The 19,489-nt window shown below is 46.6% G+C and overlaps 1 protein-coding gene across 1 annotated transcript in view; it reads left to right on the forward strand.

Annotated features, from left to right (window-relative positions):
* acer3 (alkaline ceramidase 3) overlaps window positions 1–19,489 on the forward strand; it is a 159,955-nt gene that overhangs the window by 80,615 nt on the left and 59,851 nt on the right. Inside the window, exons 5-6 of the mRNA XM_078402009.1 lie at window positions 5,450–5,531; window positions 8,252–8,287. Coding sequence (XP_078258135.1) covers window positions 5,450–5,531; window positions 8,252–8,287 — 118 coding nt within the window. The remainder of the gene's footprint in view (window positions 1–5,449; window positions 5,532–8,251; window positions 8,288–19,489) is intronic.

Here is a 19,489-nt window from a genome sequence, read left to right on the forward strand (position 1 = left end):
TTGGTTGGAAGCAGGCCAAGTGGGTTGTTTTTGATTTGGAACACTTCGTGTCTTCCAATATTACATGATGCAGAGTGTGAAAAGTCAATTCTCATAGAAGCCAAATAAAAGCCTTGATGCAATATCCTTGAAAAGCAAATCTTGTGTTGAAGGAAGTTTATGGATATCTTTCACACATGATGGTGGTTTAAGCAATGAGTTGCCGCAGTTGAGGCAGGTACCATAACAACATTTAAAAAGATATTTGGACTGGTACATGGTTTGGAAAGGTTCAATCAATGGTTCAATGGTGAGATTTAATGTTGTGATTAGTAATTTGGTCTAGGACAAGAGGTCATAGCCTCAGAATTAAAGGACGTTCTTTTAGGAAGGACAAATTTATTTTAGGAGGAATTTCTTTAGTCAGAGGGTGGTGAATCTGTGGAATTCTTTGCCACAGAAGGCTGTGGAGGCCAAGTCAATGGATATTTTTAAGGCAGAGATAGATAGATTCTTGATTAGTACGGGTGTCAGGGGTTATGGGGAGAAGGCAGGAGAATGGGGTTAGGAGGGAGAGATAGATCAGCCCTGATTCAATGGGGTAGTAGATTTGATGGGCCGAATGGCCTAATCCTGCTCCTATCACTTATGATCTTATGATCTTTATTGTCACGTGTGCACGGCACAGTGAATTTCTTTTTGCATAGATCACACATGCACGAGTTGCCATAATTTAGCTCCATTTACAAAAAAGTCCAAAGTCTGGCCCACACGCTCTTGGTCTTCTGGACAGGCACCTGTTCCAGGCGAGGCCCAGGCTGCTGCAGGGCCTATAGATGTCGTCTCAGTCCAGATCATCCAGCAAACCCCTCTCCTCGCCTGGTCGCCTTTAGCCTTTGTGCCCCGGGCGTTCCTCCCGCAGCTGACCTTGAGGGCGCAGAAGGTAAGACCCTGGTTCACTCTCTTACCAGCCCTTGCTCTCGTGTCTCCTTTAGTCGGCTTTTGGGAGCGGCTCCTGATCTAGGCATGCTCCAGGCTGCTGCAGGGCCTTCTCCGTCGCCCGCCCTCGACTGGCTCAGTCGGCGTACCGACGTCCCTCTCCCCGCCCGACTGCATTTGTGTCCCAGGCACCTCCTGCAGCAACCCATGAAGGTGCTGGAGGCTCAATAGACAATAGGTGCAGGAGGAGGCCATTCGGCCCTTCGAGCCAGCACCGCCATTCAATGTGATCATGGCTGATCATTCTCAATCAGTACCCCGTTCCTGCCTTCTCCCAATACCCCCTGTCTCCGCTATCCTTACGAGCTCTCTCTTGAATGCATTCAGAGAACTGACCTCCACTGCCTTCTGAGGCAGAGAATTCCACAGATTCACAACTCTCTGACTGAAAAAGTTTTTCCTCATCTCTGTTCTGAATGGCCTACTCCTTATTCTTAAACTGTGGCCCCTTGTTCTGGACTCCCCCAACATTGGGAACATGTTTCCTGCCTCTAACGTGTCCAACCCCTTAATAATCTTATACGTTTCGATAAGATCTCCTCTCATCCTTTTAAATTCCAGTGTATACAAGCCTAGTCGCTCCAGTCTTTCAATATATGACAGTCCCTCCATTCCGGGAATTAACCTAGTAAACCTACGCTGCACGCCCTCAATAGTAAGAATATCCTTTCTCAAATTTGGAGACCAAAACTGCACACAGTACTCCAGGTGCGGTCTCACCAGGGCCCTATACAACTGCAGAAGGACCTCTTTGCCCCTATACTCAACTCCTCTTGTTATGAAGGCCGACATTCCATTGGCTTTCTTCACTGCCTGCTGTACCTGCATGCTTCCTTTCAGTGACTGATGCACTAGGACACCCAGATCTCGTTGTACGTCCCCTTTTCCTAACTTAACACCATTCAGATAACACTCTGCAGAGGGATGTGGACCAAACGCAGCCAAATGACCAACCAAGATGGTCTTGGTCGGCATTCATGAGTTGGGACAAAGGACCTGTTTCCGTGCCGTATGACTCTGACTCTATTACCACCATTCTGCTTCAATTAACCTGATGAACCACTGTCTTGCTAGAGGGTGGTTCCTTGTGTGCATACATCAATATGATGTATAAGCTGAGTCAAATAATAGCCATACTATTTACTTGTGAGAGAGCCAGGCATTCTTTACCCACTCGACCCCAAGCAGAACGTGGTTGTAGGGAAAATTAGTTTAATCTCTTCTACTTTGTTTCCTCGCCCCCACTCCCACTCCCCCTTCCTCACACAAACTAAGCCTAGTGAGGCCATATGACGCGACCACTAATCTCTGACCTGCATGGAAACACGATTCGGCAAAATCCGTACAAAATGAGATTTGAATATGAAACTTGCAACTTTGCACAACTCCATATCCGTTGCAGAGATGGTCATATTGAGTTTGTAATATTTCCATATAGTGATATAGAGTCTTACAGCACAGCAGCGGGTCCTTCTGCCCAACTCGTCCATGCTGACCAAGATGCCCTATCTAAGCTAGTCCCATTTGCCCGTGTTTGGCCCATATCTTTAAACCTTTCCTATTCATGTACCTGCCCAAGTGTCTTTTGCATGCTATTTTAGTACCTGCCTTAACTACCTCCTCCAGAGCTCATTCCATATACCCACCGCTCCTGTGTCTTTTACATGCATTTTAGTACCTGCCTTAATTACCTCCTCTACCACCCTCTGCGTGAAAAAGTTGCCACTCAGTTCCTGTTAAATCTTTCCCTCTCCTTATGCCTATGTCCGTTCGTTCTTGATTTCCCCAACCCTGGGTTAAAGACTCTGTGCATTCACCCTATCTATGGCCCTCATGATTTTTAGCACCTCTATGATCACCCCTCAGCCTCCTGCAGTCCAAGGAATAAAGTCCTAGCCCGCCCAGCCTGCCCCCCTGGAGCTCAGGCCCTCACACCTGTCAACATTCTCGTAAATCTTCTCTGCACTCTTTCCAGCTTAATGACATAAATGGTATAAAAACACGACTCAACGGTATAAAAACAGAAACTGCTGGAAATACTCAGCAGGCAGTATTTGTGGAAAGAAAAAAATAAGTTAACATTTCAAGTTGATGAGCTTTTGTCAGAACTGAGAAAAGTTAGAAGTGAAACCAGCTCTAAGTTGTAGGGCAAGGTGGTTGGAATGAAAACGCAGGAACAAAGAACTGCAGAGGCTGGTTTATACCAGAGATAAACACAAAGTGCTGGAGTAACTCAGACTCTGGCTTCTTCAGACTCGGTAGGGTCCCGACCTGAAACGTCTCCCATCGTTTTTCTGCAGAGATGCTGCCTGAGCCGCTGAGTTACTCCAGCACTCAGTGTCTTCGGAAACAATGCGGTCCATAATAGTGTAGGGTAGGTGAGTCGAGTAGAGTATTGGTTCTGCCAGCTGAGAGAGACTGGTGGAGATAAGTCTGAGGGAGACTGGTGAAGACAGGCATTGTTGTGGTGCTTGAGGTGGAAGAGGTAATAGAATTCAGAAATAACAACAGGGAGGAGGGGAAAATGAAATATTTACAGCATTGATTTTGTTCTCCTGGTTATTTTAGATTTCATGCATCCCTCCCTATTTATGACTCCCTACAAGTTTTACCTCCCCCCATGTTTTCATATTTCATATTTCCTTACAACATATAAGGAACCCATTGCTTTATCGTACATGGCAGCTCCCAGTACAATTCTACGTCCGCATCCTTCTCCTATAGTCTGCTCCCTCACATTCCCAATCTGGTTGTACCCCTGTACAATGCCAATAAAGATATATTGTATTGTATTGTGTGCCCATTAATTTCCGAAGAAGGGACTTGATCCGAAACGTCACCTATCCACGTTCGCCAGAGATGCTGCCTGACTTGCCGAGTTACTCCAGCACTTTTTGTCCTTTTGCCCAATAATTTCTCCCCACCTCCAAACCTGGTACCGGCCAACTAGTCTACTTTGCAATAGACAATTAGGTTTAGATTTATTATAGTCATGTGTACCAAGGTCGAGCAAAAAGCTCTGGTTTGCATGTTATCCAATTAGATCAGATATATTACACATAAATACATTCACGTCAAACTCACGTACAACAGGTAGAGCAAAGAGAAAGATTTTTTTTAGATTTAGAGATACAGCGCAGAAACAGGCCCTTCGGCCCACCGGGTCCGCGCCGCCCAGCGATCCCCGCACATTAACACTATCCTACACCCACTAGGGACAATTTTAAAAAAAACATTTGCCCAGCCAATTAACCTACAAACCTGTACGTCTTTGGAGTGTGGGAGGAAACCGAAGATCTCGGAGAAAACCCATGCAGCTCACGGGGAGAACGTACAAACTCCGTACAGTACAGCACCTGTAGTCAGGATCGAACCTGAGTCTCCAGCGCTGCATTCGCTGTAAGGCAGCAACTCTACCGCTGCGCCACCGTGCCGCCCGTCGGCAGAGTGCAAGAAATAGTTCTCAGTATTGTGGTGCACCAGATCTGTAGACCAAGTCAATGTCTGCAATGGGGTAGAGGTGAATCGGACCGATATCCTAGCTTATCGAAGGACCGTTCAGAAAATTAACCGATCACAGTTTTCATGTAGGAGGAAACTAGAACACACGGGGCAATTCCACACAATGGCAGTGGTGACATGCTAGCTCCACATAGATAGCACTGGAGGCGAAAATAGAACAAATGTGCCAACATTGCTACCTATTCAACCAGCAACACTGAATAGTTTAGTTTAGAGATACAGTGCGGAAACAGCCCCTTTGGCCCACCGAGTCAATAGACAATAGGTGCAGGAGGAGGCCATTCGGCCCTTCGAGCCAGCACCGCCATTCAATGTGATCATGGCTGATCATTCTCAATCAGTACCCCGTTCCTGCCTTCTCCCCATACCCCCTGACTCCGCTATCCTTAAGAGCTCTATCTAGCTCTCTCTTGAATGCATTCAGAGAATTGGCCTCCACTGCCTTCTGAGGCAGAGAATTCCACAGATTCACAACTCTCTGACTGAAAAAGTTTTTCCTCATCTCATTTCTAAATAGCCTACCCCTTATTCTTAAACTGTGGGGAAGGTATTGATCCTAACCATGCTACTTGCAGAGGTTTAGTTTATAGATACAGTGCGGAAACAGCCCCTTCGGCCCACCGAGTCCATGCCGACCAGCGATCCCCAGACACTAGTAACATCCTGCACACTAGGAACAATTTACAATTTTTCCAAAGCCAATTAAACTTCAAACCTGTACGTCTTTGGAATGTCTTTGGAATGTGGGAGGAAACCGGAGCACCCGGAGAAAGCCCACATGGTCAAGGGGAGAAGGTACAAACTCCGTCTCCGGCGCTGTGAGGCAGCAACTCTGCCGCTGCGCCACAGAACGCAAGATCTGTTATCCAGTTTGTTTGCAGCATCTCACCAGCATTGGGCTTGTGGCGGTTTCGGTTTCTTGAATCTAATATTGTGTTTTTTTGTTCAGGTACGAATGCTTCAAACACAAGAACACACGCAACTACCTTCTAGCTTTTATTCTGGTAGTATTCAGTGGGCTAGTGACCGTAGTAAGTTGATATTCTTATTTACTTTTACGTTGCTTTCCGTGCAGGTATTCATTTCGATATTGCATGATTTTGGAGGAAAGTCCCAGGTTTTCCAGGCTGGGCCCATTGGGTTTTGTGGTGTGGCTGAGTTTGCATTGATTCACCGTCTTTTAACACTGCTTCTAATCTCAACATGGTTCGGAAAGGTTCAATCAATGGTTCAATGGTGAGATTTAATGTTGTGATTAGTAATTTGATTTAGTGGGCGTCTAGGACAAGAGGTCATAGCCTCAGAATTAAAGGACGTTCTTTTAGGAAGGACAAATTTATTTTAGGAGGAATTTCTTTAGTCAGAGGGTGGTGAATCTGTGGAATTCTTTGCCACAGAAGGCTGTGGAGGCCAAGTCAATGGATATTTTTAAGGCAGAGATAGATAGATTCTTGATTAGTACGGGTGTCAGGGGTTATGGGGAGAAGGCAGGAGAATGGGGTTAGGAGGGAGAAATAGATCAGCCCTGATTCAATGGGGTAGTAGATTTGATGGGCCGAATGGCCTAATCCTGCTCCTATCACTTATGCTATTTTAGTACCTGCCTTAACTACCTCCTCCAGAGCTCATTCCATATACCCACCGCTCCTGTGTCTTTTACATGCATTTTAGTACCTGCCTTAATTACCTCCTCTACCACCCTCTGAGTGAAAAAGTTGCCACTCAGTTCCTGTTAAATCTTTCCCCTTGCCTTATGCCCATGTCCTTTGGTTCTTGATTTCCCCAACCCTGGGTTAAAGACTGCGCATTCACCCTATCTATGGCCCTCATAATTTTTAGCACCTCTATGATCACCCCTCAGCCTCCTGCAGTCCAAGGAATAAAGTCCTAGCCCGCCCAGCCTGCCCCCCTGGAGCTTTCACCAAGAATCCGAGCAGTAAAGGCAATGAGAGAGAAGCTGGTGACTGGATACTTTTATTAGAGGGCATTTTTTGGTACCCCTCGAGCCATGTGGTTGAAAGCTGCATTTATGTAAAGTCTTTCACGATCTCAGGACGTCCTCAAGCATTATTGTAGGAAAGGCAGTGGCAAGAATTTTTTTGGGATTGAGATTTATGTGTACACAGATCTAGTGAAATGCTTTGTTTTGCATGCTACCCAAACAGATCAGATATACCATGCATCTGTATAATCAAGTTGGGGATGCCAACTTTCTAACTCCCAAATACTCTGCAAGGTGACGTCACATTCGGCCCCGCTCCCCGAACACACTCGGCCCCGCTCCCCGAACACACTCGGCCCCGCTCCCCGAACACACTCGGCCCCGCTCCCCGAACACACTCGGCCCCGCTCCCCGAACTCCGTTAACGTTAACAAGCTCCATACAGTGTCGGGGCCTACAGCGGCCCTCAGGCCTAATACGGGTCAAGGGCGGTCCCGTATGGGTCAAACTAATTTAGCCCAAAATAAAGGCAACCCTAAATCAAGTTAAACTCAAATGTAATGGAGCATACAGAGTGCGGAATGCAGTTCTCAACATTGTAACAGTCCCATGGCAACAAACTCACAACCTCTGTGTGATAACTGGCTAGGTAATTTCCTTCATTGCTGTTTATTGGGGATTAAATATAAGCCAAGACACCAGGATGAATTCAAAACAGTGCCCTAGGAACTTCCATGTGACAGGGAAGATTAGGCCGCAACTTAACCCGATACGAAGGCTACAGCTCTGGCAGTGTAGCAGTCTGGAGTTGGAGCCTGTGTTTTGCACCAAAACCTTTGGAGTGGCTTTTCAATTGGCAAGCATCTGAATTTGAGGTAAGAATGATTCCAAGTGAGCCAAAACTATTTAGCAAGGACAGTGCTTCCTCTGGTTCCAACATGAACCATGTGGAATTTAAGTTATTATCTGCAAGGAAAGTAAGTGCAACTGATGCCTCTAGGAGTGACTGTAGAGCCCATGACTGCCGAATAATGTAAGGCTTGGATAGAGTGGAGGTGGAGAAGATGTTTCCACTAGTGGGAGAGTCTAGGACCAGAGGCCACAGCCTCAGAATTAAAGGATGTTCCTTTAGGATGGAGAAGAGGAGGAATTTCTTTAGCCATAGGGTGGTGAATTTGTGGAATTAATTACCGCAGACGGCTGTGGTGGCTATGTCTTTGGGTATTTTTAAAGTGGAGATTGACAAGTTCTTGATTAGTACGGGTGTCAAAGGGTATGGGGAGAAGGCAGGAAAATGGGGTTGAGAGGGAAAGATAGATCAGCCATGATCGATTGGCGGAGGTGACTCGATGGGCCGAATGGCCTAATTCTGCTCCTCGTGAACTTATGACTAGGACTGTAGCTGCATATCCCGGTGTGCAGGGACCTCAGTAAGCTGCCGCACACTTCAAACTCTTTCCTGTGCTCCGTAAGGTGATGGATGTATTTTTAAAAAAAATATTCCATTTACTTTCACTTTCAAAAGGGGCCTCAGTTTAGGGATGAGGGAGGAAATGGAAACAATTGTGCTTTTCCACTGTATTCGCATGAAGACAATGAAGAATTCATTCTTAGGCATGCTCTCGTAATGCTTTGCGGGTGATTGACTGTTCCCATGTAAACTAATAAACTGCCCTATCATGTGCTTCTGTAGCGGCCGCCTGGTGGAAAAGTGATTAAGGATGTTGAGTGCTCGCGTGGTTATTATTGAAAGCTTCCTGCTTTTTTTTTCCCTCTGCATCCCAGTTACTTTGTCCTTGTTTTGAACAGGTATATCTCCAGTGGAAGGAGCCAGTGTTTCACCAGGTTAGTAACACTAAAGATTTTGTCAAGTCAATTTTATTTGTATAGCACATTTAAAAACAACCCACGTTGACCAAAGTGCTGTACATCAGTTCAGGTACTAAGAACGAACATACAATGGCACACAAACATAACAGCACATACATAAACAGTTCACAGCGCCCCCTCAGAGGGCCTCAAACGCTAGGGAGTAGAAATAGGTTTTGAGCCTGGACTTGAGTCGATGGAGGGGGCAGTTCTGATGGGGAGAGGGATGCTGTTCCACAGTCTAGGAGCTGCAACCGCAAAAGCGCGGTCACCCTTGAGCTTAAGCCTAGACCGCGGGGTAGTCACTAGCCCCAAGTCGGCCGACCTGAGGGACCTGGAGATAGAGTGGTGGGTTAGAAGATTTTTGATATGGGGGGGGCAAGCCCATTTGTGATGCAGCTCAACATCTTTGCCCTATAATCTTTGCCAAATGTAGGCACGGTGGCGCAGCGGTAGAGTTGCTGCCTTACAACGCTTGCAGCGCCGGAGACCCGGGTCCGATCCCGACTACGGGTGCTGTCTGTACGGAGTTTGTACGTTCTCCCCGTGACCTTGTGGGGTTTCCTCAGAGATCTTCGGTTTCCTCCCACAATCCAAAGATGTACAGGTTTGTAGGTTAATTGGCTTGGGTTTGTATACTTGGTATAAGTGTAAATTGTCCCTAGTGTGTGGAGGCTTGTGTTAATGTGCAGGGATTGCTGGTCGGTGCGGACTTGGTGGGCCAAAGAGACTGTATCCACTCTGTATCTCTAAACTAAACTCAACTAGAACGATCAATCAATACAGTAACCAGAACAGGAAAGATAGACACAAAATGCTGAAGTAACTCAGCGAGACAGGCAGCGTCTCTGGAGAGAAGTAATGGGCCATGTTTTATGGTCGAGATCCTTTACAGTCAGGAGAGGGAGACGAGAGATGTTGAAGGTTAAGGTGTGAAAATGACAGATCAAAGCAGAAGTGGTTAAAAGAAATGTAGAATGGTTCTTCGTTGGCTGGGGGGGAAGGTGGCAACAAGGCATGAATCAGTAAAATGTAATCAGGACAGTTAAACTAGTCGGAGAACTAGGGTGGGGAAGGGGCGGGGAGAGAGAGGATGCGGGGTTATTCGAAGTTAGAGACATCAAGATTCATACCACTGGATTGTAAGCTGCTCAAGTGAAATATGAGTTTGGTACGGAAATACTCCTGCACCTATTGTCTATTGTCAAATTAATGTAGTGAAAGGAGGCTTTTGTTAATGCCCTAGGTGGGTCACTTAAAGGTAAAACACAAAGTACTGGAGTCACACAGCGGATCAGGCAACATCTGTGGAGGACGTGGATTGGGGACGTTTAAGGCCAGGACCCAACTTCTGACTCGAAACAACGTCTATCCATATCCTTCTCAGACCCGCTGAGTCACTCCAGCACTTTTTGCTTTACTCAGTTCCAGCATCTTGTGTCTTTAGGCACTTGAAAGTAGTGTTGGGCATTTGATTCCTCCAGTATTTACATCTCAAGAAATGCGGGGCACGGAAACAGGCCCTTCGGCCCATTGAGTTCGCGCCGACCAACGATCCCCACACATTAACACTATGGTCTCAACTTCCACTTCCACTGCTACGCCGATGATATCCAGCTCCTCATCTCCACCAAGTCAATCTCCTCCACCACACACTCTACACTGACAAACTGCATTACTGAAATAAAATCTTGGCTTCAATCAAACTTCCTCAAACTCAATTGCAACAAATCTGAAATCATCATCATTGGTCCAAAAATGCTCACCAAATCCACCCAAAACTTCATCCTCAACATTGATGGTCTCCCAGTATCCACCTCACCTCACATCCGGAATCTTGGAATCATCCTTGATCAAACCCTCTCCTTCGACAAACACATCAAACACATCACAAAGACAGCCTTCTTCCACCTCAAAAACATTGCCCGTCTCCATCCATCCCTCTCCTCCACAGCTGCAGAAACCCTCATCCACGCCTTCATCACCTCCCGTCTGGACTACTGCAACAGCCTCCTCTATGGCGCACCCTCAAAAATCATCAATAAACTTCAATACATTCAAAACTCCGCTGCCCGTCTACTCACACACACCTCGATCCGTGACCATATCACCCCCGTCCTTTATAAACTCCACTGGCTCCCCATCCCCCAGAGAATCCAGTACAAAATCCTCCTCATAACCTACAAAGCCCTCCATAACCTGGCCCCATCCTACCTGACCGACCTCCTCCACAGGCACACTCCCACCTGCACCCTCCGCTCTGCCGCTGCCAATCTCCTATCCCCCCACATCCGGACTAAACTCAGATCCTGGGGGGACAGGGCTTTCTCCATCGCTGCTCCCACCCTATGGAACTCACTACCCCAAACCGTTAGAGACTCCCCCACACTCACCACATTCAAAACATCGCTGAAGTCTCACTTGTTCAGTACTGCCTTCAACCACTGAAGGTCACCTCACCTTCTGTCTCTTTTCTCTGTTCATTTATTTATTTACTTATTTATCTATTTATTCATTTCCCTATGTTCTCAAAATCTCTGTAAAGCGTCTTTGAGTATATGAAAAGCGCTATATAAATAAAATGTATTATTATTATTATTATTATTATCCTACACACACACACCAGGGGACGATTTACAATTATGCCAAAGCCAATTAACCTACAAACCCGCTCGTCTTTGGAGTGTGGGAGGAAACCGGAGATCCTGGAGAAAACCCAGGCAGCGCACGGGGAGAACGTACAAACTCAATGTAGACAACACCCTGTAGTCAACATCGAACCCGGGTCTATGGTGCTATTAGTCAGCAACGCCACCTTGCCGCCCTTTGTTGCCGCTCTTTGTTTGGTACCAGGCGTCCACCGAGTTGCCGCACTCCACATTATATCTCAACCCTTTCTGTTGCAGAACAATTCACGTTGCAGCTATGTCCCCAGCTGAAATCTGTACAGCTTCTGGGGAATCTAACTCCATGTATTTGACAGCGTTGCAGTGCAGGCACTAAATTGTCTCTGTGTAAGAAAATAACTGCAGATGCTGGTACAAATCGAAGGTATTTATTTCACAAAATGCTGGAGTAACTCAGCAGGTCAGGCAGCATCTCAGGCAGCATCTCAGGAGAGAAGGAATGGGCGACGTTTCGGGTCGAGACCCTTCTTCAGACTGATATCAGGGAGGCGGGACAAAGGAAGGATAGGTGGAGACAGGAAGATAGAGGGTGATCTGGGAAGGGGGAGGGGAAGAGAGGGACAGAAGAACTATCTAAAGTTGGAGAAGTCAATGTTCATACCACTGGGCTGCAAGCTACCCAGGCGAAATATGAGGTGCTGTTCCTCCAATTTCCGGTGGGCCTCACTATGGCACTGGAGGAGGCCCATGACAGAAAGGTCAGACTGGGAGTGGGAGGAGGAGTTGAAGTGCTCAGCCACCAGGAGACCAGATTGGTTAACGCGGACCAAGCGCAGGTGTTGAGCGAAGCGATCGTCGAGCCTGCGTTTGGTTTCGCCGATGTAAAGAAGTTGACATCTGGAGCAGCGGATGCAATAGATGAGGTTGGAGGAGGTGCAGGTGAACCTCTGTCTCACCTGGAAAGACTGTTTGGGTCCTTGGATGGAGTTGAGGGGGGAGGTAAAGGGACAGGTGTTGCATCTCGTGCGGTTGCGAAGGAAAGTGCCCGGGGATGGGCTGGTTTGGGTAGGAAGGGACGAGTGGACCAGGGAGTTACGGAGGGAACGGTCTCTGCGGAATGCAGAAAGGGGAGGGGATGGGAAGATATGGCCGGTGGTGGGGTCCCGTTATAGGTGACGGAAATGTTGGCGGATGATTTGTTGGGAGACCATCCTTGTGGGGGATGGAAGTATGTATTTCTGTATGTATTTTATCAACACGTTGTTATTTTACCCACTTTGTATTTACTATAAAGTGAAAAAGGCCAGTTATGAGTATGTTTTTTTTTCTTCTTCTTTCACTGTGGCAGGAGCTGCCTCTAAATACTGGGTAATAACCATTTATCGCTTTCTATAAATAAAAGTTTAACTTTTATGTCTGCATTTATAAGTATAATTCTCCATGGAAAGGAATCCAAGATAAGTCTGTTTCTTTGTCATTTTGCTGGTGATCGGAAACACAAGAGACTGCAGATGCCGGAGCAGCAGTCTGCTGGAGGGACTCAATAGACAATAGGTGCAGGAGTACGCCATTCGGTCCTTCCAGCCAGCACCACCATTCAATGTGATCATGGCTGATCATTCTCAATCAGTACCCCGTTCCTGCCTTCTCCCCATACCCCATGACTCCGCTATCCTTAAGATCTCTATCTAGCTCTCTCTTGAATGCATTCAGAGAATTGGCCTCCACTGCCTTCTGAGGCAGAGAATTCCACAGATTTACAACTCTCTGACTGAAAAAGTTTTTCCTCATCTCAGTTCTAAATGGCCTTACCCCTTATTCTTAAACTGTGGCCCCTTGTTCTGGACTCCCCCCAACATTGGGAACATGTTTCCTGCCTTAACGTGTCCAACCCCTTAATAATCTTATACGTTTCGATAAGATCTCTCATTCTTCTAAATTCCAGTGTACACAAGCTTAGACTCGGTCGAGCAGCTTCTGTTGGGGGGGGGTGGGGATGTCAATGTTTTGGGTCGAAACCCTGAGTTCCCCCAGCAGGTTGTTTGTCGCTGGTGATTGGTTCTGTTGTAATAATCTCCTTTCCATTTATCATTCATAGAAACATAGAAAATAGGTACAGCAAGAGGCCATTTGGCCCTTCGAGCCAGCACCGCCATTCATTGTGATCATGGCTGATCATCCACAATCAGTAACCCGTGCCTGCCTTCTCCCCATATCCCTTGATTCCCACTAGCCAACTCTGCATCTCTGCGCATATTGTTTCGCAAATGTTTTGGACACATCCATTCTGACTCCGTCAGTGCACAGCAGGCATCTTGGAATTGTGCCACCAGAAATCACTTGACGGAAAAGCTATTGTTCAGGTTAAATCTCCAAGGACAATTATGTCAAGATAAACAGTTTAGTTTAGTTTAGTTTAGAGATACAGCCCACCGAGTCCGCGCAGACCAGCAATCCCCGCACATTAGCACTATCCTACGCACACTCGGGACAATTTACCCATACAGCAAGCCAATTGACCCACATACCTGTACGTCTTTGCAGTGTGGGAAGATCTACAGTAGGAGAAAGCCCACACAGTCACGGGGAGAACGTACAAACTCCGCACAGACAGCACCCGTAGTCGGGATCGAATCCGTGTCTCTGGCGCAGGACCTACACAGTAAATGGTAGGCCTCTGGGTAGTGTAGAGCAGAGGGATCTAGGAGTGCAGGTGCATGGTTCCTTGAAGGTCGAGTCGCAGGTAGATAAGGTGGGCAAAAAGGCTTTTGGCACTTTGGCCTTCATCAGTCAGAGTATTGAGTATAGAAGTTGGGAGGTCATATTGCAGTTGTATAAGACGTTGGTGAGACTGCATTTAGAATATTGTGTTCAGTTTTGGGCACCATGTTATAGGAAAGATTGTCAAGCTTGAAAGGGTTCAGAAAAAATATACGAAGATGTTGCCAGGACTAGAGGGTGTGAGCTACAGGGAGAGGTTGAGTAGGCTGGGTCTCTGTTCCATGGAGCGCAGGACGATGAGGGGTGATCTTATAGAGGTGTGTAAGATTATGAGAGGAATAGATCAGATATTCCTCCAGTTTAAATTCCATTTGGAATATTTTGGAGGACCAAGAATCAAGAAGCAAGATAGATGCACAGTCTCTTGCCCAGAGTAGGGGAATCGAGGACCAGAGGGCATAGGTTCAAGGTGAAGGGTCTGATTTCTCCTGGCTGAATAGTTTAGTTTGGTTTTTAGCTTGCATGACACATGAACTGAGGTATAGCAAAAAGCCTTTTTATTGCAAACTGTGAACTGACAAAGTGTGACAATGGATTCGACAATAATCATTTACTTCAGGGCCCTAAGTTCCAATATGGACTATGTAATGGCAACTTCAGTCCTTTTCCCCCAAAAATCCTTTCCGATTGCCTTACTTCACACAGGGTAAGAGTGAACGATCTTCACGCAGAGCCCCAACAGAGTGATCTTAAAGACGTTTCAGTTTACTTGGTCGTTTATCGAAGTAGTAATACAAACAGATCTGTATCTATCCAAACTTTTCTCGCGTCGCAGGTCTGGCAAGAACTATATCTCACCAGGCTCCTCTATGTCTGACCCCTCCCGTCTCTGCATTCCCAGATATACTTAGTTCTGGCTCCTCCCAGTCCATTATGCCCATATATGTATTCATCTCACGACAACCCCCAAGTGTCCAAAAATAACACAGCAAGATACGAAATAATATAATATGCTAAAACAGCTAGCATAAACACAAATGGCTCCTACAGACTATATTGATGGATTAAACAAATACCTTCTGGTAGCATGAGCAACAATCTGAGTGAAAATGAGACCTAGTATAAAGCTGTCCCCAAATTGGCACAAATAGGGATTGATGATTTGAGAATTGGGGAAATGCATAACACAGTGTATGATTATTTTGGGATGCTTGGGATTACAGGTGGTCTTCTGGAGTGCAAGCATGGTGGAAAAGCATTTGCTTCTTAATGCTAAATCTAGAAACAAAAGGAGACCACCGGTTCATAGCAGCTATGGCCCTGGGGATGAAGCTGTTCCTGAGTCTGGAGGTGCTGGCGTAGAAGGCCTTGTATCGTCTGCCCGATGGTAGAAGTTCGAACAGACTGTTGCAGGGGTGTGAAGAGTCTTTGTGGATGCTGGTGGCTTTTCTGAGGCATCGTGTGTTGTAGATGCCCTCCAAGGCTGGTAGCTGTATTCCGATGGTCCTCTGAGCTCTATGGACTACCCGCTGAAGAGCTCTCCTCTCTGCCTCCGTGCAGCTGAGATACCACACAGGGATGCCATGTTTTTGGATGCTCTCTATGGTGCAGCGGTAGAATGTCGTCAGCAGCTGTTGGGGCAGACCAGACTTTTTCAGTGTTCTCAGGTAGAACAGTCGTTGCTGTGCCTTCTTGACCAACGCAGCGGTGTTAGTGGACCATGTTAGGTCTTCCGAAATGTGAGTGCCCAGAAACTTGAAGCTGGACACTCTCTCCATCCACACTGTCCCCGTTGATAATCAACAACTCTACAGCTGTGCCACTAAGCCACGCCTTCTTATTGAAGCAATGATGGATAATCTAAAATAGTTAGCGTCTTATATAATAGTGGCCAATTGCTAATACACCACTGTGAACAATTCAAGATACATCTAATCATGGTAGATACAAAAAGCTGGAGTAACTCATCGGGTCAGACAGCATCTCTGGAGAAAAGGAATAGTTGACGTTTTGGGTCGAGACCCTTATCTAATCACACTCGACTGACTACGCCATGGGTTTAGACAAAACACTACTGTGCATCTCAGTACCACATCAGCGGTTTGTTTACCTACTAAACTGTGCAGAGAAACGCTTAATCATACTGTGCACAGAATCATAAATTACTTAAACATAAAAAGCATGCAGTTTTGGTGCTTGATAAAACCACAACCAGTGAGCAGTCCTGCACTACGATCTCCCTCATTGGTGACCCTCGGTCTATCCTTGTTTGGACTTTGTCACTTTACCTTGCGCTACACATTATCATGTATCTGTACACTGTAAATGGCTCGATTATATTCATGCATGGTCTTTCCGCTGACTGGATAGCACGCAACAGAAGCTTTTCACTGTACCTCGCTCGGTACACATGACGATAAACTAAAGTAAACTCAAAAAAATCTCTGAATGCATTCAGGAGAGAGCTAGATAGAGCTCTTAAGGATAGCGGAGTCAGGGGGGTATGGGGAGAAGGCAGGAATGGGGTACTGATTGAGAATGATCAGCCATGATCACATTGAATGGCCGTGCTGGCTCAAAGGGTCAAATGGCCTCCTCCTGCACCTATTGTCTATTGTCTAAAAGAAAACCACTCGGCTAAAAACCTTGACGAGGTTTCATCGGGATTTGGCTGACTTTTGGCATGACTTGTGACATCGAAGCATTTGAGGTCTGCAGAAGGGGAAAATCAGATCTCATGCCAGCTACCAGTGGCCAAAGTGGTACCACAATGCCAGTGGCCAAAGAGAGACCATAATCCAGTTTCTTAAACTGGGTTAGAGCAGAGGGAACAGAGATGAGCTTGTATTTGAATAATTTGCATGAAGAAACACATTACTGTGTTTAATGTTTAAGCAGTTTATGAGTCCGTGCCAAGTATGATGTTCAAGAGTTGCTCTTCACAACTTAGTAGGTCAATGAACTCCTAATGTTGGACCGAGATGCACACACGCACACATAGCTCTTGGGTTAATCCCAACTAGGACAATGGCAAGGATGATTAAAATGGATTACTTTTAATTTCTACAGAAACTGAGTGTAGAGAAATTAATATGTGTAGGAAGGAACTGCAGATGCCGGTTTACACGGAAGATAGACACAAAATGCTGGAGTATCAATCAATCAATAGTCGTTTATTTGTCACATACACATAAATGTGTAGTGAAATGAAACATTACCCGCAGTTGAAACACTAAGACCAATAAGAATAATCAATAAAAATGCAATAACACATACAATCATACACTAACACCAAACAAAAGAAACATCCATCACAGTGAGTCTCCTCCAGTCCCTTCTCACTGTGATGGAAGGCCAGAATGTCTTTTCTCTTCCCTGCCGTCTTCTCCCGAGGTCAGGCTGTTGAACTTGCCACGTCGGGGCGGTCGGGGCTCCCAACATTGGAGCGCCGCGCCGGACGGTGAAAGGTCCACGGCCTATTCCAGGCCGCGCCGGACAGTGAAAGGTCCGCGGCGGGCCGACCCAAGCCCCGCGATTCGGGGTGGGCGAACACGCTGCCTCTGCCGCTGCCGGTGCTCCCGATGTCGGCCCCCACCCAGGGGCCTGTGGGCTTCCGACGTCCACGCGGCCCGCGCCGGAGCCTCCGGAGACGAGTCGGAATCTCAGCGGGTCTGGCGGCATCTGTGGAGAGAAGGAATGGGGACATTTCGGGTAGAGACCCTTCTCCCATCTGAAGGGTCTCGACCCGAAACATCTCCCGTTACTTCTCTCCGGAGATGCTGCCTGTCCCGCTGAGTTACTCCAGCATTTTGTGTAGAAAAACTCACCATGCTTTCTTCTGGGAAATGTACACATGGGTGGGGGTGAGGATCAGTCCTTGTGTCCTCCTGTTGTGCTAGATAACAGATGGCATGAAAATTGGTGGCGTTGTAGATAGGAAGGAATGTCATCTGAGACGATCGCACCATATTGATCAGTTGGAACGTACAGTGAAAGGCCTGGATAGAGTGGATGTGGAGAGGATGTTTCCACTAGTGGGAGAGTCTTGGACCAGAGGGCACAGCCTCATAATTTAGGAATTTATTTAGTCAGAGGGTGGTGAATCTGTGGAATTCGTTGCCACAGAAGGCTGTGTAGGCCAAGTTCAATCATGGCTGATCTATCTCTCCCTCCTAACCCCATTCACCTGCCTTCTCCCCATAACCCCTGACACCCTGTACTAATCAAGAATCTATCCATCTCTGCCTTAAAAATATCCATTGACTTAGACTATTGTCTATTATCTAAGTCAATGGATATTTTTAAGGCAGAGATGGATAGATTCTTGATTAGTACGGGTATCAGGGGTTATGGAGAGAAGGCAGGTGAATGGGGTTAGGAGGGAGAGATAGATCAGCCATGATTGAATGGCAGAGTACACTTGATGGCCTAATTCTGCTCCTATAACTTATGAACATGAAATACGTTCAGATCATTGGCAGATGGAGTTTCATCCTGGCAAATGAAAAATTATGTACTGTATTTTGGGAAGTTACCCTCCTACCAATGGACCTCAAACAAAATACCCTGAGGCCCTGTTCACCATAGCCAGAGACTGCAACCAGGCCAACCTCAATAGTGTGTACTTAATGCCCCATCCAATGAAGGCAAACGTGCAAAACGCCTTTTCATTTACTGAGTCGCCACTTTCATAGAGTCACAGTCATACAGCACGGAAGCACGCCATTTGGCCCAACTTCTCCATGCCAACCAAGGTGCCCCATTTACACCAGTCCCACCTACTCACGTTTTGCCCATAGTTCCTTTCAACGTTTCCTATCCATGTAACTGTCCAAATGACTTTCATTTCAAAGAATTAGGTACCTGAACCCCCAGGTCTCTCTGCGCTATAACACTCCTCGGGCCTTGTCATTTTGTTGGGTAAGTCCTGCCTTGGTTTAACTTCCCAAAATACATCACTTCGCACTTTCTCTGAGCTCTAATCCATCTGACACTCCTTTGCCCACATTGCCAGTTCAGGAGGGAGATAGGACACTGGAGTCATAGTAACAGAGTCATACAGTGTGGAAACAGGCCCTTCAGCCCAGCTTGCACATGCCGCATCTACACTAGTCCCACCTCGCCTGTGTTTGGCCCATATCCCTCTAAACCTTTCCTATCCATGTACCTATCTAAATGTTTCTTAACCATTGCGATACTACCTGTCTCACTACCTCCTCTGGCAGCTCATTCCCTACACCCACCACCCTTTGTGTGGAAAAGTTAACCCCTCAGGTTCCTATTAAGTCTTTCCCCCCTCACATTAAAATGGATCATTGGCAACCTTGGAGATATATTAGACTACAAGATGAGACTTAATTTAAAAATTAATCAGCGTCATTTACACTTCCGTCTAGTTTAGTTTAGAGGTACAGCGCGGAAACAGCCCCTTTGTCCCACCGAGTCCGTACTGACCAGCGATCCCCGCACATTATCACTATCCTACACATACTGGGGATAATTTACAAGTGCACCAAGCCAATTAACCTCCGAACCTGGACGTCTTTGGAGTGTGGGAGGAAATCGAAGACCGTGCGGTCGGTCACGGGAGAACATACAAACTTGGTACAGGCAGTACCCAAAGCCTGGGTCGAGCCCAGTTTTTGGCCACTGTAAACGGTGGAAGGCAGCAAGTCTACCACTGTGCCACCGTGCCGCCCTACAGACCTTTAGTGTTCTCAAGTACCTTTGCACTGTTAACTCTGACCTCTACGTTGCCCTCTAATTTAATCGCTCCACTGTTTTAATTTAATTTAATTTCCCCGTTCTCCAAGAGCCCTGGCCAGTTGGC

This window comes from Rhinoraja longicauda, chromosome 7 (genome assembly GCF_053455715.1).
Source record: "Rhinoraja longicauda isolate Sanriku21f chromosome 7, sRhiLon1.1, whole genome shotgun sequence".
Taxonomy (NCBI): Eukaryota; Metazoa; Chordata; class Chondrichthyes; order Rajiformes; family Arhynchobatidae; genus Rhinoraja; species Rhinoraja longicauda.